General features: G+C 36.3%; 1 protein-coding gene across 1 annotated transcript in view; it reads left to right on the forward strand.

Annotated features, from left to right (window-relative positions):
* Nucleotides 1-15,692, forward strand: part of ATRNL1 (attractin like 1) — an 810,828-nt gene that overhangs the window by 159,952 nt on the left and 635,184 nt on the right. Inside the window, exons 15-16 of the mRNA XM_044240595.1 lie at nucleotides 1,143-1,324; nucleotides 15,463-15,676. Of these exons, the coding sequence (XP_044096530.1) occupies nucleotides 1,143-1,324; nucleotides 15,463-15,676 (396 nt within the window). The remainder of the gene's footprint in view (nucleotides 1-1,142; nucleotides 1,325-15,462; nucleotides 15,677-15,692) is intronic.

The following is a 15,692-nucleotide window of genomic DNA, read 5'->3' on the forward strand; positions in this document are numbered from 1 at the left end:
TGATGCCCGTGGCCTGATTTGAATTATCAGCTTCTCTTTCTCAGGGAGAGAATTTGATGACACATCTCCTTTGGCCTGTATAAAGGGGCAAGACACCCCAAAGAGCTGGACGAGTGTGTCTGTAATGAATTTTTTAATTACAATTTTAAGTGAATAAATAAATATATTTTTAAATGGTCATTTAAAATTTTTAATATGGTCAAAGCCAATAGATAAAAAAATACATAAGGATCTGTGAAGTCTTCAATAATATTTAAGAAATAAAGGGGTCTTGAGATCAAAATGTTTGAGAATTGCAGCTTTAGAACAATTCCAGAAAATATGCACTACTGCATCTAAAGCCAAAGGTCAAAGGGCACTGAAGCATTTAATGTGATATGGAAATGAAAATATAGTCAAACTTTATAGAACAGTGTATTAATGAAGCACTGTATTATTAGCTAGTACACACTGGAGCATAACTTTATAACGTACTTATAAATGTTTGTTTTAGAAAATAGCACTGTTTTAAGATCAGCTTGTATTCTAAGCATAAACCACTGTTATTGTACAGTATGTTTAAATGTTAAACCTGAATATTTGTATAAAAATAAACATTAGAAAGCAAAGATTATAGCTTCTTTATTAAACATAAAAGAAATAAGACCTATCTCCCTACAGTTATAATTAGAGAATCAAAGAACTCAGCTTATATCAAAATAGTGCACCAGGGCTATGGAATGGAGGAATAACTTTGAAATTGCTTTTGTTAAGTGGTGTTTATTTTTTTTTAAGTGATCTTGTATTATATAAATTGAACCTGAAGATGTAAATGTAGTAGCGATTTTATTAACTGAGATACCATATGCCAATACACTAAGAAACCTAGCAGGCAATCAACACATTTTAACAGATGTTATAGCCATAGCTTATATTATACTTAAGAATTAAAGGAAAAAATTAAGAACTTCTGTTTTTATTCTTCACCAAACTATTAGATAAATTTTGTTTAGTAAATCATATTGATATCCTTAGAATTTTTATCATTGAAAGTTATTTAAACAAATAAAGACATTGTATTTAGAATTCTAAAATAACTGAAGAATATACATGCCTTTTGGTAATCTAAAAATAAGATAGAATTTTTTTTTTTTTTTGACTAGCTCATCTTTGTGGAGAAGGATGGAATCATATTGGTGATGCTTGTCTTAGAATCAATTCCAGTAGAGAAAGCTATGACAATGCAAAACTTTATTGTTATAATCTCAGCGGAAATCTTGCTTCATTAACAACATCAAAAGAAGTAGAATTCGTTCTGGATGAAATACAAAAGTATACGCAACAGGTAATAGCTCTACTTGTTTATATTGTGGAAATACACAGGAAGTCCTAAAATCACTAGCAATGTTTCATTTTTTTGTTTTTAAATTAATTGTTTTTACTAAATTTTGGAAGTAAAGTGGACATGACTTCAAAAGTCAATTGGCACTGGACTTCATCTGTATATGTATTTGGGAATAAGATGTTCTAAATTACTCATCTTATGTTTTGCATAGTAAGCCGCTACATTTCTTACCAAGAAATCATTTCATATGAATAAATACACCTTAAAATACATTTTTAAAAAAAGATTTTATTTATTTATTTGTCAGAGAGAGAGCACAAGTAGGAGGAGTAGCAGGCAGAACAGTCAGAGGGAGAAGCAGGCTTCCTGCTGAGCAAGGAGCCGGATGGGGACTCATTCCCAGGAGCCTGGAATCATCACTTGAGCCAAAGGCAGCTGCTTAACTGCCTGAGTCATTCAGGTGTCCCAGGAATTTGTTTTGAAGTGTAATGTCTTCATAACTTGAGATGTCCCTTATAATTAAAACACTATTTGTTTGGCTCAGTCAGTTGGGTGTCTGACTCTTGGTTTGGGCTCAGGTCATGATCTCATAAGTCCTGGGATGGAGCCTCTGCTGAGGGCAGAGTTGGCTTGGGATTCTCTCCCTTTCCCTCTGTTTTTCATCTGACTCAGGCTCTCTATTTCTCTCTCTCAAATAAAGAAATAATAAAAATAATTAAGACCAACACATTGGTTACATTTGCATATATGTATTTTTTGTGAGTGTGTGTGTTTTTGAATTATGCTATTTTTTTAGGTGTAGATTTGCTTAAAATAATATATTAAAGGTTAGCTGAAATAAAACCAGTTTTTAAAGTATGTAGAAGCTGTTGGAACATACAGCACTTAGAAACTGTTTCAATATTTCAGGGGCTTTTATGGAAAATATTTTCATAAAAAATGGAATATTTCTTTGAAAACCAGGTGATGGGTATTAAGGAGGGCATGTGTGGGGATGAGCCCTGAGTGTTATATGCAACTAATGAATCATTGAACACTACATCAAAAACTAAAGATGTACTATATGTTGGTTAATTGAACATAATAAAAAAATGAAAACTGTATTAAAATATTAGTTTATAAGCTATTTCTAAGAAGAATTTACAGTATTTTCTACTCTTGGATCTTTAAAATATAGTCAACTCTTAAGAGTAGATTATATAAGGAAATTTAGAAATAATTTACTAAACCTAGTTTTGAAACATTTAGCTCATGTAATTACTTGAAGTGTACAAATACAAACCGTCATAGCATCATAGCAGATTTTTGTATTTTGTTTCAAAAATAAAATTAGAACTCAAAACAGATCAGGTAAGTGATAAGACTAAACAATATTAAATAAATTTTATTTATGTATGAATAAAGTATATTATTTTATTTATAAATATAATAATAAAAAATAAATAATAAATGCCTTAAATCTGTAGTTTATACTAGATTTGGTCTCACATTTAAGATAAAAACACGACACGCAGAGATATCCTATGGTCGATAATGTACAAAGTAGAAAAATTTCTATACAAATAATGTAGGTGTGTCTATAATTTACCTGTTACTTTGAAAACTCTATTAGGCCTGATCTCAACGACTTTATTTTGACTTTGAGTTATGATTTTTATTTGGACAAATAGTCTGTTGGTACTTCAAAACTTCACTCTGTATAGGACAGAAGAGACAATTTTGGCTTGAAAATATTTTAGAGCAAATATTACCAATTACTTGCTATAGAAATACTTAAGTAATGTTTTCTTGGTATAGCTGATTTTAAAGGAACATTGAGGACCATCATCAGAATGATGGAGAGCATGTAATTGGACATACTGCTTATCTTTAAAACTTACTAGTGAGTTAATCTCTCCAGCTCTATATTCTTCATCTGTAACAGGGATAGTAATCATAGCTACCTTGTAGGTTTATTGTCAGAAAAAATGAGATAATGCATATAAAGAATATATATTTTATTTTTCAGGGTGTACAGTAATTATTATTGTTTGCATTTTAAGGGTTGTTATTTTTTTTTAAAGATTTTATTAATCTGATAGAGACACAGCGAGAAAGGGAATACAAGCAGTGGGAGTGGGAGAGGGAGAAGCAGGCTCCCCATTGTTCAGGGAGCCCATGCGGGGCTTGATCCCAGGACTCTGAGATCATGACCCGAGCCAAAGGCAGATACCCAAGGACTGAACCACCCAGGTGCCCTGAGGGTTGTTATTTTTGTATTAGTTTCTCACTGCTGCTATTACTACTATGTCCAGGAGTCATTATTTAGAATTCTTAGGTAAGTTGATGAATTTATTTAATGAATAATTAATACTGATATTAATTGTGGAAAAATATTTGCCCCATATTACTATTGTAATTTTTTCATAGTGAATGAGAAATCTGCCCTGCTATTTCCCCACCCCCACTGACTGTCCTGGGTGCTTGTACAGAACCTTTTATCTCTTAAGATAATTCCTGATTTTTGATGAGGAATAGGTTGCTGATTTCACCTTTACTAGTAACAGAGGAATATGCACCTTGTGTTTAAAAAGTGACATAAGAACAGTTTTTATAAATGTTAAAAAAAATTAGGGGACTTGTGCACACTCCCTTTTGAAATTTTTGTATGGACAGTTACTGCTTACCCTCACATTTTTGGTGATATTAGCAATTATATTTGTTTTTTTTTTTAAAAGATTTTATTTATTTATTAGAGAGAGAGCACAAGCAGGCAGAGCAGAAAGCAGGGAGAGGGAGAGGCAGGCTCTCCACTGAGCACAAGTCTTCTGACACAGGGCTCAATCCCAGGACCCTGGGATTGTGACCTGAGCCAAAGGCAGCCACTTAACGAATTGAGCCACCTGGGCCCCAGCATGTGTATTTCTTATAAGTATTAATATGAGATGATTTAACTTATAATTATAGTTTCTAATTGTAGAGCCCTACCTCACATATTAATAAAATGTTTAAATTAATTATGTCCTAGGCTTTTATAAATATTCAAAATTTTGGGGTGCCTGGGTGGCTCAGTGGGTTAAAGCCTCTGCCTTTGGCTGAGGTCATGATGCCAGGGTCCTGGGATTGAGCCCCACGTTGGGCTCTCTGCTCAGCAGGGAACCTGCCTCCTTTCCTCTCTCTCTGCATACTTATGATTTCTGTCTGTCAAATAAATAAATAAAATCTTAAAAAAGTATATTCAAAATTTTGAAGTGGTTATCACAATATACTTGTTGACTGTCAAATATTTATTATATGCCTGATATTAATAGAATACAGAAAAACTATTATAATTAAATTCATGTGAAAAACTAATTTGTGAAATCATTTTTTTGTGAACTCTATTTTTCTGTGAAGAATGAGCCAGTATTCATTCAGTTAGTAAACATTTTTTGGGCACCTTCAGTGTACTTGGGAATGTACTTCTTGCTGAGAATAGGGATCAAAAGACAGTCACTCATGGGGAGATGGAGAGGAGAAGGGAGTTGAGGGAAATTGGAGGGGGAGATGAGCCATGAGAGACTATGCACTCTGAAAAACAATCTGAGGGTTTTGAAGGGGTAGGGGGTGGGAGGGTGGGGGAGCCTGTTGGTGGGTATTATGGAGGGCACGTATTGCATAGAGCACTGGGCATGGTGTATAAACAATGAATTCTGTTACACTGAAAAGAAATTAAATAAAAAAAATTTAAAAAAAGACAATCACTATTTTCAAAGAGATTAATGGTGAGGAAGACAAACACAATTATACTGTAGTGTGATAATTGCAGTAATAAATGGACATGGAATATATGTGGAAAGAAGATGGAAATCTTAGTAATGTGGACTTAAGAAGTTTCTTAGACTATGTCCTAGCTAACTTTTGTAGGACCTTGAGTTGGCCAGCAGATGAAGATATTTGCAGGGAGGCAATAGAAACATCTGTTTGTTTTGTTTGTTTTGTTTTTTTATTAACATATAATGTATTATTAGCCCCAGGGGTACGGGTCTGTGAATCGTCAGGATTACACACTTCACAGCACTCACCATTGCACATACCCTCCCCAATGTCCATAACACAACTAACCTGTCCCTACCCCCGAACCCCTGGCAACCCTCAGTTTGTTTTGTGAGATTGAGTCTCTTATGGTGTGTCTCTCTCCTGATCCCATCGTGTTTCATTTATTCTTTTCCTACCCCCCAAACCCCCAACGTTGCAGCTCCACTTCCTCATATCAGGGACATCATATGATAGTTGTCTTTCTCCGATTGATTTATTTTGCTAAGCATAATACCCTGTAGTTCCATCCACGTTGTTGCAAATGGCAAGATTTCATTTCTTTTGATGGCTGCATAGTATTCCATTGTATATGTATACCACATCTTTATCCATTCATCTGTTGATGGACATCTAGGTTCTTTCCATAGTTTGGCTATTGTGGACATTGCTGCTATAAACATTCGGGTGCACGTGCCTCTTCGGTTCATTATATTTGTATCTTTAGGATAAATACCCAGTAGTGCAATTGTGGGTCATAGGGTAGTTCTATTTTCAACTTTTTGAGGAAACTCCCTGCTGTTTTCCAGAGTGGTTGCACCAGCTTGCATTCCCACCAACAGTGTAGCAGGGTTCCCCTTTCTCCGCGTCCTCGCTAGATCTGTCATTTCCTGACTTGTTAATTTTAGCCATTCTGACTGGCGTGAGGTGCTATCTCATTGTGGTTTTTGATTTGTGTTTCCCTCATGCAGAGTGATAGAAAGAACTTTTTCATGTGTCTCTTGGCCATCTGGATGTCGTCTTTGCAGAAATGTCTGTTCATGTCCTCTGCCCATTTCCTGATTGGATTATTTGTTCTTTGGGTGTTGACTTTGATAAGTTCTTTACAGATTTTGGATACTAGCCCTTTATCTGATATGTCGTTTGCAAATATCTTCTCCCATTCTGTCAGTTGTCTTTTGGTTTTGTTAACTGTTTTCTTTGCTGTGGAAAAAGCTTTTGATCTTGATGAAGTCCCAATGTTCATTTTTGCCCTTGCTTCCCTTGCCTTTGGAAATGTTCCTAGGAAGAAGTTGATGTCGAAGAGGTTGCTGCCTGTGTTCTCCTCAAGGATTTTGATGGATTCCTTTCTTTCTTTCTTTTTAAAAATTTCTTTCTTTTTTTGTTTTTTAATGATTTTATTTATTTATTTGACACAGAGAGAGAGAGAGATCACAAGTAGGCAGAGAGGCAGGCAGAGAGAGAGAGGGGGAAGGGAAGCAGGCTCTATGCCTAACGCAGGGCTCCATCCCAGGACCCTGAGATCTTGACCTGAGCCGAAGGCAGAGGCTTAACCCACTGCGCCACCCAGGCACCCCTGGATTCCTTTCTCACATTGAGGTACTTCATCCATTTTGAGTCTATTTTCATGTGTGGTGTAAGGAAATGGTCCAGTTTCATTTTTCTGCATGTGGCTGTCCAATTTTCCCAACACCGTTTGTTGAAGAGACTGTCTTTATTCCATTGGACATTCTTTCCTGCTTTGTTGAAAATTAGTTGCCCATAGAGTTGAGGGTCTATATCTGGGCTCTCTATTCTGTTCCATTGTTCTATGTGTCTCTTTTTGTGCCAGTACCATACTGTCTTGATGATGACAGCTTTGTAATAGATCTTGAAGTCTGGAATTGCGATACCACCAACTTTGGCTTTCTTTTTCAACATTCCTCTGTCTACTTGGGGTCTTTTCTGGTTCCATATAAATTTTAGGATTATTTGTTCCATTTCTTTGAAAAAAATAGATGGGATTTTGATAGGAATTGCACTAAATGTGTAGATTGCTTTAGGTAGCATAGACATTTTCACAATATTTGTTCTTCTAAACTGTGAATATGGATAGTTTTTCCTATTTCTTTGTGCTTTCCTCCATTTCTCTCATGAGTACTTTATAGTTTTCTGAGTACAGATTCTTTGCCTCTTTGGTTAGGTTTATTCCTAGGTGTCTTATGGTTTTGGGTGCAATGGTAAATGGGGTTGACTCCTTAATTTCTCTTTCTTCTGTCTTGTTGTTGGTGTAAAGAAATACAACTCATTTCTGTGCATTGATTTTATCTACTGACACTTTACTGAATTCCTGTATAAGTTCTAGCAGTTTTGGAGTGGAGTCTTTTGGGTTAACCACATAAAGTATCATATCTTTTGCAAAGAGTGAGAGTTTGCCTCCTCCTTGTCGATTCAGATGAAGTTTATTTCTTTTTGTTGTGTAACTGCTGAGGGTAGGACTTCTAGTGCTATGTTGAATAACAGTGGTAATAGTGGACATCCCTTCCATGTTCCTGACCTTAGGGGAAAAGCTCTCAGTTTTCCTCCATTTAGAGTGATATTCACTGTGGGTTTTTCATAGATAGCTTTTTTTTTTTTTTAAGATTTTATTTATTTATTTGACAGACAGAGATCACAAGTAGGCCAAGAGGCTGGCAGAGAGAAAGGAAGGGAAGCAGTCTTCTTGCTGAGCAGGGAGCCTGATGTGGGGCTTGATCCCAGGACCCTAGGATCATGACCTGAGCCGAAGGCAGAGGCTTTAATCCACTGAACCACCCAGGTGCCCCATAGGTGGCTTTTATAATATTGGGATATGTACCCTTTATGCCTACACTTTGAGGAGTTTTGATTAAGAAAGGATGCTGTACTTTGTCAAATGCTTTTTTGGCATCTCTTGAGAGTATCGTGTGTTTCTTGTTCTTTCTTTTATTAATGTATTGTATCATACTGATTAATTTGCGGATGTTGAACCAATCTTGCAGCCCAGGAATAAATCCCACTCGGTTGTGGTGAATAATCCTTTTAAGGTACTATTGGATCCTATTGGCTAGTATTTTGGTGAGAATTTTCGCTTATGTGTTCGTTAAGGATATAGGTCTGTAATTCCCCTTTTTGATGGGACCTTTGTCTACTTTTGGAATCAAGGTAATGCTGGCCTCATAAAATGAGTTTGGAAGTTTTCCTTCCATTTTTATTTTTTGGAACAGTTTCAGGAGAATAGGTATTAATTCTTCTTAAATGTTTGGTAGAATTCCCCTGAGAAACAGTCTAGCCCTGGGCTCTTGTTTGTTGGGAGATTTTTTTATGACTGTTTCAATCTCCTTACTCTTTATGGGTCTGTTCAGGTTTTCTTTTTCTTCCTGGTTCAGTTTTCGTAGTTCATATGCCTCTAGGAATGCATCTATTTTTATCAGATTGTCAGATTTGCTGGCACATAGTTGTTCATAATATGTTATTATAATTGTTTGTGTTTTTTTGGTGTTGGTTGTCATCTTTCTTCTTTCATTCATGATTTTCTTTATTTGGGTCCTTCTCTTTTTTCTTTTTGACAAGTTTGGGCAGGGGTTTATCAATTTTATTAATTTCAAAGAATCACCTCCTAGTTTTGTTGATTTTTTTCTATTGCTTTTTTGGTTTCAATTTATTGATTGCTGCTCTTGATCTTTCTTATTTCTCTTCTCCTGTTGGGTTTAGGCTTTCTTTGCTGTTCTTTCTCCAGCTCTTTTAGGTGTAGTGTTAGGTTGTGTACTTGAGACCTTTCTTGTTTCTTGAGAAAGGCTTGTATTGTGATATACTTTTCTCTCAGGACCGCCTTTGCTGCATCCCACAGATTTTGAACAGTTGTGTTTTCATTTTCATTTGTTTCCATGAATTTTTTAAATTCTTTTTTAATTTCCTAGTTGACACATTCATTCTTCAGTAGGATGCTCTTTAGCCTCCATGTATTTGGGTTCTTTCCAACTTTCCTCTTGTGATTGAGATCTAGCTTCAGAGCATTGTGGTCTGAAAATATGCAGGGAATCATTCCAATCTTTTGATACCGGTTGAGACCTGATTTGTGACCCAGATTGTGATCTATTCTGGAGACTGTTCCATGTGTACTAGAGAAGAATGTGTATTCTGATGCTTTGGGATGGAATGTTCTGAATATATCTGTGATGTCCATCTGGTCCAGTGTGTCATTTAAGGCCTTTATTTCCTTCTTGATCTTTTGCTTGAATGATCTGTCCATTTCAGTGAGGGGGGTATTAAGGTCCTGTACTATTATTGTATTATTGTCGATGTGTTTCTTTGATTTTGTTATTAATTGGTTTATATGAAATGTGCTATTTTAGAAGTTGCATATTTCAAAGTTTCTTGTGTCAGTTCCTCATTTTTTCTTGCTTGTTTTTATAGATCATAAACATCGGACTAACAGTTATTTTGGATGTGTAAGGAACTTAGATTTGAGAGTTTGTGGACTAGCATGTCCTAGGAAAGAAAAATGTTTTGTTTCATTAGAAAGCTGAGCTGTAGCAAAATTTCAAAGGTGGAAGCTTCTGCAAGGTGACATTCCATTAAGCATACCTTTATGTAAAATGAATTATATCCTGAGTCATTCCAGTTGTATACACTTAAGATAACACTTCCTTGGCAAATAAAGACGGACAAATTCAGGCAATTTAAAAAGATATTCTGCGTCAAATAATCATTTACTTATCAGAAATGGCTAATGAAATGTTGTAATGATTTATGGTGTGCTGCAGTAAATTTTCATACTATAGTAATTTGTTTTTGATTTTCAACTCCCTGTCCAGTTCATTTACTGGGTAATAGTTACTTTAAATGTTTTATCAATGGCTTCATTTTTCTGTTTCTCTCCTCTTCCTCGCAGATCCTTACCATGATGAGTTAGGGAATAATATTTCATTTTAAATGACTTGTCTTTACTATAGATAGTTGGAAACGTAGGCAGAGTCACTGTAATGTGAAGCACAGTCATTAATCTGAAATATCTATGTTGGATTGACTCCTGCTGTTATTATCAAGAACTATAAAAATGTTATCATTTTTTGTTATCAAAATATCTTTCAGAATAATGTATGAAATATATGGTGATTGCAAGAAAAAACAGCATGTGTATTTTTATAATTAGAAACATTTATTAAGTACTATCTATATCTCAGGAATTGGATGGTAGAAAGTAACCATATCTGTTCTAATGTACTTTGGTTCACAAAATTTATTGACTACCTACTATCTGTACAGCATTCTACTAAGTGATATGAGATATGTCATAATGAATATTCATAGGATATTTTAATTGCAGCTAGGACATACTTGTTGAGTGTTAACTTTGAAATTTATTGTATTTATACACCTTGCAAATTTCTAGGTCTATAGCTGTCTTTAGAAGCTCTATTGGACCATTTGTATAACATATTTAGAATAAACACTGGATATATCTATCTTATTTCTGTATGTTAAACATTCAAATAGAGAGACATATTTTTCTCTATCTTGACAGTCCACAATGTAAAAAGGTGACATGAGTTTTGAAGTCAAATCACAATATAATATTATTAACTTAGTAACTGAAAAAATAAATATATTATGGGTATTAAGGTAGAAGTGTTTAGGAATAATGTCAGCAAGATGACAGAATGGAAATTTCAAGCTTTTGTCCTGCGTTGGTGGTATAGTGGTGAGCAAAGCTACGTTCCAGTTTTTGTTCCCTCACAGAAACATTGGTTTGAACAACCATTCATATACAAAAATACCTTTGCAAGAGCTAGGTAATCTCAGTGAGAGATTATAGCAGTTGGGAAATGTACAGAAATAAGAAAGGATACTTTTATATTACCTGCATCATCCCACCCCCAAGCCCATGCAGGGTAGTGAAGCACGGTGAGAGATACCTTCTACAAAGGGGAAGAAAAGTAAAGTGAGCACCTGACTTTGCTGCTGACCCAGCTTCAGGTTTTCTCTAGTGAACCCTGATGCCTGATTGGTTCCTACTGACCCAGGTACCAGGCGTGCTCCAGACTGATCCCCATGGCCTCACAGTACAGGCAGGCTTCCTGTGGCCCTAGGCTCCAGAAGACCAAAAGTTCAGGACCTGCCCAGTATACTCTAGTACTTGGCTGGTTCCTGTGGACCCAAGACCAGGCTCACGCCTGGAAAGTCAAGCTTCAGACCCTTCCCTGTATACCCAACCTTCAGGCTTGCCCCTGTGCTCCCAGGTACCAAGCCCATCCTTTGTTACTCAGAATCTGGCCTGCTTCCATGGATTTGGCTACTAGCCTTACCCTAGGAGACCCTGGCACCAGGCTAGCCTCTATAGACTCAGAACCAGGTCCATACCTATGAGTCCAGGTGCCAGGCTCACCCCAGGACTAAGCTGGCATCCATGGATTCAGAATTGAAAATTATCCCAATGCCAGGTTAACCTCCATGTTTCCTTCAGTCTGTCCCAAGAGATTTAAGCTCCAGATTGGCCCTTTTGGACCCAGCTACAGGCCTGCCACCATGGACCATGGTTCTAGGTGTACCCTCATAAACCTAGTTCCCATGACTACTTCAATGGACCCTTGTACCAGGTGGCCCCTATGGACCCAGAATCCAGGCCTGTATCTACAGACACAGATTCTAGGTTCACTTCCATGAACCCAGGCATTGGCCTACTCATGTGGACACAAACTCCAGACCTATGGCAATGGTCCCAGGCTTGCCCCTCTGAATCCAGATACCAGGCAGCCCCCTGTAGACCCAGACTCGAGACCTGATTACCCAGTGACCTAGCCACCAGGCTAGCCTAGCTGAATAATCCAGCAGTAAACCTGCCTATGGATTCTACTTTATGGCCCTCTAGAATTTCTGGAATTTCTGGATAGGCTGAATGATAAGGGCTTTCCTTACTGACATCTGTCTATAAAGATTAAAAGAAGTAGTTACTTCTTCAGATGAAACACCGATGCAAGGCAATAGGGATCACAAAAAATCAGGGAAATATGACACTACCTACTACAGCAACAGAATAAAGTACCAGTAACTGACCCTAAATAATGGAGAACTAAAAACTGACAATTCAAAATAATCATCTAAAAGAAGCTTAGTGAGCTAAAAGAGATAAAGATAGACAACTAAATTATATTAAGAAAATGATATGTGAACAAAATGAGAAGTTTAACAAAGACATGGAAATCACAACAAAGAAACAAACAGGAATTATAAAGCTAAAGAACACAGTGATTGAAATAAAAAAATTCAGATAGCACTTCAATAGCAGACACTGTCAGTCAGAAGAAAAGAATCATTGAGCTCAAAGTCAAGTCATTTGAAATCATCTAGTCAGAGGTAGAAAAAGAAAAAAAAAGAATGGACACAAAAATGAAGAAAGCCTCTGGGACCTATGACAGACCATCAAATGCATCCATACATGGTTTTTGGGAGTGCCAGAAGTCATAGAGAAAGAGAAAAGAGGCAGAAATTTCCTTTAAAGAAATAATAACAGGAAACGTCTCAAATCTGAAACTCCCCAAATGAACATCCAGACCCATGAGACCCCAAATAGATTAAAAACATGAAGAGAGCCTTCACTAGGACACATTATAACAGAGAGCCCAGAAACAAATTCATGCATTTATGATCAACTGATCTTCAACAGAGGTACCAAGAACATACAATGGGGAAAGGACAATTCAATAAATGATGCTGGGAAAACTGGATATCCTCGTGCAGAAGAATGAATGTGGACCCTTATCTCACAATGATTTTTTAGAAATGACCCCAAGAGTATAGGCCATGAGCAAAAATAGACAAATGGCATTGCATCAAACTAATCAGTGTCTTCACAGCAAAGGAAGCAATCAGCACAGGAAAGGGACAACCTGTGGAGTGGGAGAAAATGTTTGTAAATCATACATTTGATAAGGAGTTAAAGTCCACAATATATAAGAAGGCAAATAACTCAATAGCAAAGAAAAAGAACTCAGTGAAGAAAGGGACAAAGGATACGAATAGCCATTTTTTTAAACAGAATATACAGATCACCAACAGGTATATGATAAAAGCTGGGTATCACTAATCTTCAGGGAGATACAATTCAAAATCAAAGTGACCCTGTTAGAATGGCTGTTAACAAAAAACAAGATAACAAGTTGGCAAAGATCTGGAGAAAAAGGAACACTTGTATGCTGTTGGTGGGAATACAAATTGGTAAAGTCAATTTGGAAAAAAGTATGGATGTTCCTCAAAAAATTAAAAATGGAACTATCATGTGATCCAGCAATCCCATGTCTGGGTATATATTCAAAGGGAATGTAAACAGGATATCAGTGAGGCATCTGCATTCCCATGTTCATTGCAGCATTATTCACAATAGCCAAGGTATGGAAACAGCCTGTGTTCATTGATGGGTAAATGGATAAAGAAAATGAAATGTGATATGTGATAGTCTGTGTGTGTGTGTGTGTGAATGAGGTATGTGAGATAGATAGATAATGGCATATTATATAGCCTTACAAAAGCAGGACATCTTGCCATTTGCTACAACATGTATAAACCTGGAGGACATTACACTAGGTGAAATAAGCTAGATACAGAAAGATAAATACTGCTTGATTGTATTTATATGTGAAATCTAAAAAAGTCAAACTCATAAAAGCAGTTAATAGAATGGGGGTTGCCAGGAACAGGGTATGAGGGAAATGTAGAGATACAGGTCAAAAGGTACAAAGTTTCAGTTATACAGGATAAATAAGCTCTGGACATCTAATGTACAGCATGGTTACTAGTTAATAATACTGTATTGTAACTTGGAATTGAAGATACTAGGTGTTAAATGTTCTCACCACAAATATAAAGGTAACTCTATGAGGTGATGGGCATGTTAATTAGCTTGATTGTGGTAATCATTTCATGTTGACTGCATGTACCAAAACATTAAATTGTATGTGTTTTAGATCTATATTTTTAAATTTTTCAATTATATCCCAAGAGAGTGAGACAAAAATAAAAAAAATTTATGAAACCCCACATAATTCAGAAATAAGAAAATAAAAAGAGTTGTTTATAATCTAATACATTTTATAGAGTAGCAAAAAAATATCATTTTAAAAATATATTTTAATAAACACATTTTAAAATTGATTCATGATTAAAATAAATCTGTGTATACAGAATGGATTTCTTTTCAAACCCCTTTTGAAATATTAATGAGAGCATTAGGAGTATTTCGTTTTGTGGCATTTGGCAATCTATTAAATTTTGGGCAAAGAAGTCAGATTTTATCAATTTTCTTGATCTCTTTCATAATGAAAGTAGATGACATAACTTCATCTAAAATTGAGTAAAAGTCCTGAGGTACCAGTAGAAGTCTGAACTAGGACAGAGGCAGTTTTTCTTCTTAGTCCTTATGTGAACATGTTAAGTTTTCACTCACCTCTGTATACAGTTTGTTGATTTTGTTTCCTGTTCTCTCACAGTGCGTGTATGGCAACTTAGCTGTAGATTCTTAGCCCCAGAACTGATTAAATTGTTAAAGTCGAGCAGTAGCAGAGCAGCAGCGGCAATATGTTAATTTTTTAGTGATCTTGTTGCGTAAGGTAGTTATTTATATCAGACATCTATAACCTCATTTTGTAGAAGAGGCAACTGAGGTTCACAAGGGCTAAACAACTGGCCCCAATTATGTAGCATGAGTGCAAGATCTATTTTTGAAAAATAGTGTTCTTTTCTACATCATTCTCTAAAATATTCTGGAATTGTTAATTATCCTTGGTACAGGAAGTCATTAGAAAGGCAGTTCTATATATTTTTAAATGTAATTTTTACTTTTTAAATTATTTTTTGATTGTTTTTTTTAAAAGATTTTATTTATTTATTTGAGAGAGAGAGAATGAGAGAGAGAGCATGAGAGGAGAGAGGTCAGTGGGAGAAGCAGACTCCCTGCTGAGCAGGGAGCCCGATGTGGGACTTGATCCTGAGACTCCAGGATCATGACCTGAGCTGAAGGCAGTTACTTAACCAACTGAGCCACTGAGGCTTCCCTTAAATGTAATTTTTAATGATAATGAGGTATTTGCTAAGGAATATGACTTTTTAAAAAAAATTATTTATTTATTTATTTGTTTGACAGACAGATTACAAGTAGGCAGAGAGGCAGGCAGAGAGAGAGAGAGAGAGGAGGAGGAGGAAATAGGCTCCCCACTGAGCAGGGAACCTGATGCGGAGCTCGATCCCCGGACCCTGGGACCATTACCTGAGCTGAAGGCAGAGGCTTTAACCCACTGAGCCACCCAGGTGCCCCCGGAATATGACTTTTTATATCTAACTTTCTTTAATACTCCTTTTGCTATTGTTTACAGAAAGTATCACCATGGGTAGGCTTGCGCAAGATCAATATATCCTACTGGGGATGGGAAGACATGTCTCCTTTTACAAACACGACGCTGCAGTGGCTTCCTGGTGAACCAAATGATTCTGGGTTCTGTGCATATCTGGAAAAGGCTGCAGTGGCAGGCCTGAAAGCGAATCCTTGTACATCGATGGCAGATGGCCTGGTCTGTGAAAAACCTGTTGGTAAGCAGTAAACTAG

This window comes from Neovison vison, chromosome 2 (genome assembly GCF_020171115.1).
Source record: "Neovison vison isolate M4711 chromosome 2, ASM_NN_V1, whole genome shotgun sequence".
Classification (NCBI taxonomy): Eukaryota; Metazoa; Chordata; class Mammalia; order Carnivora; family Mustelidae; genus Neogale; species Neogale vison.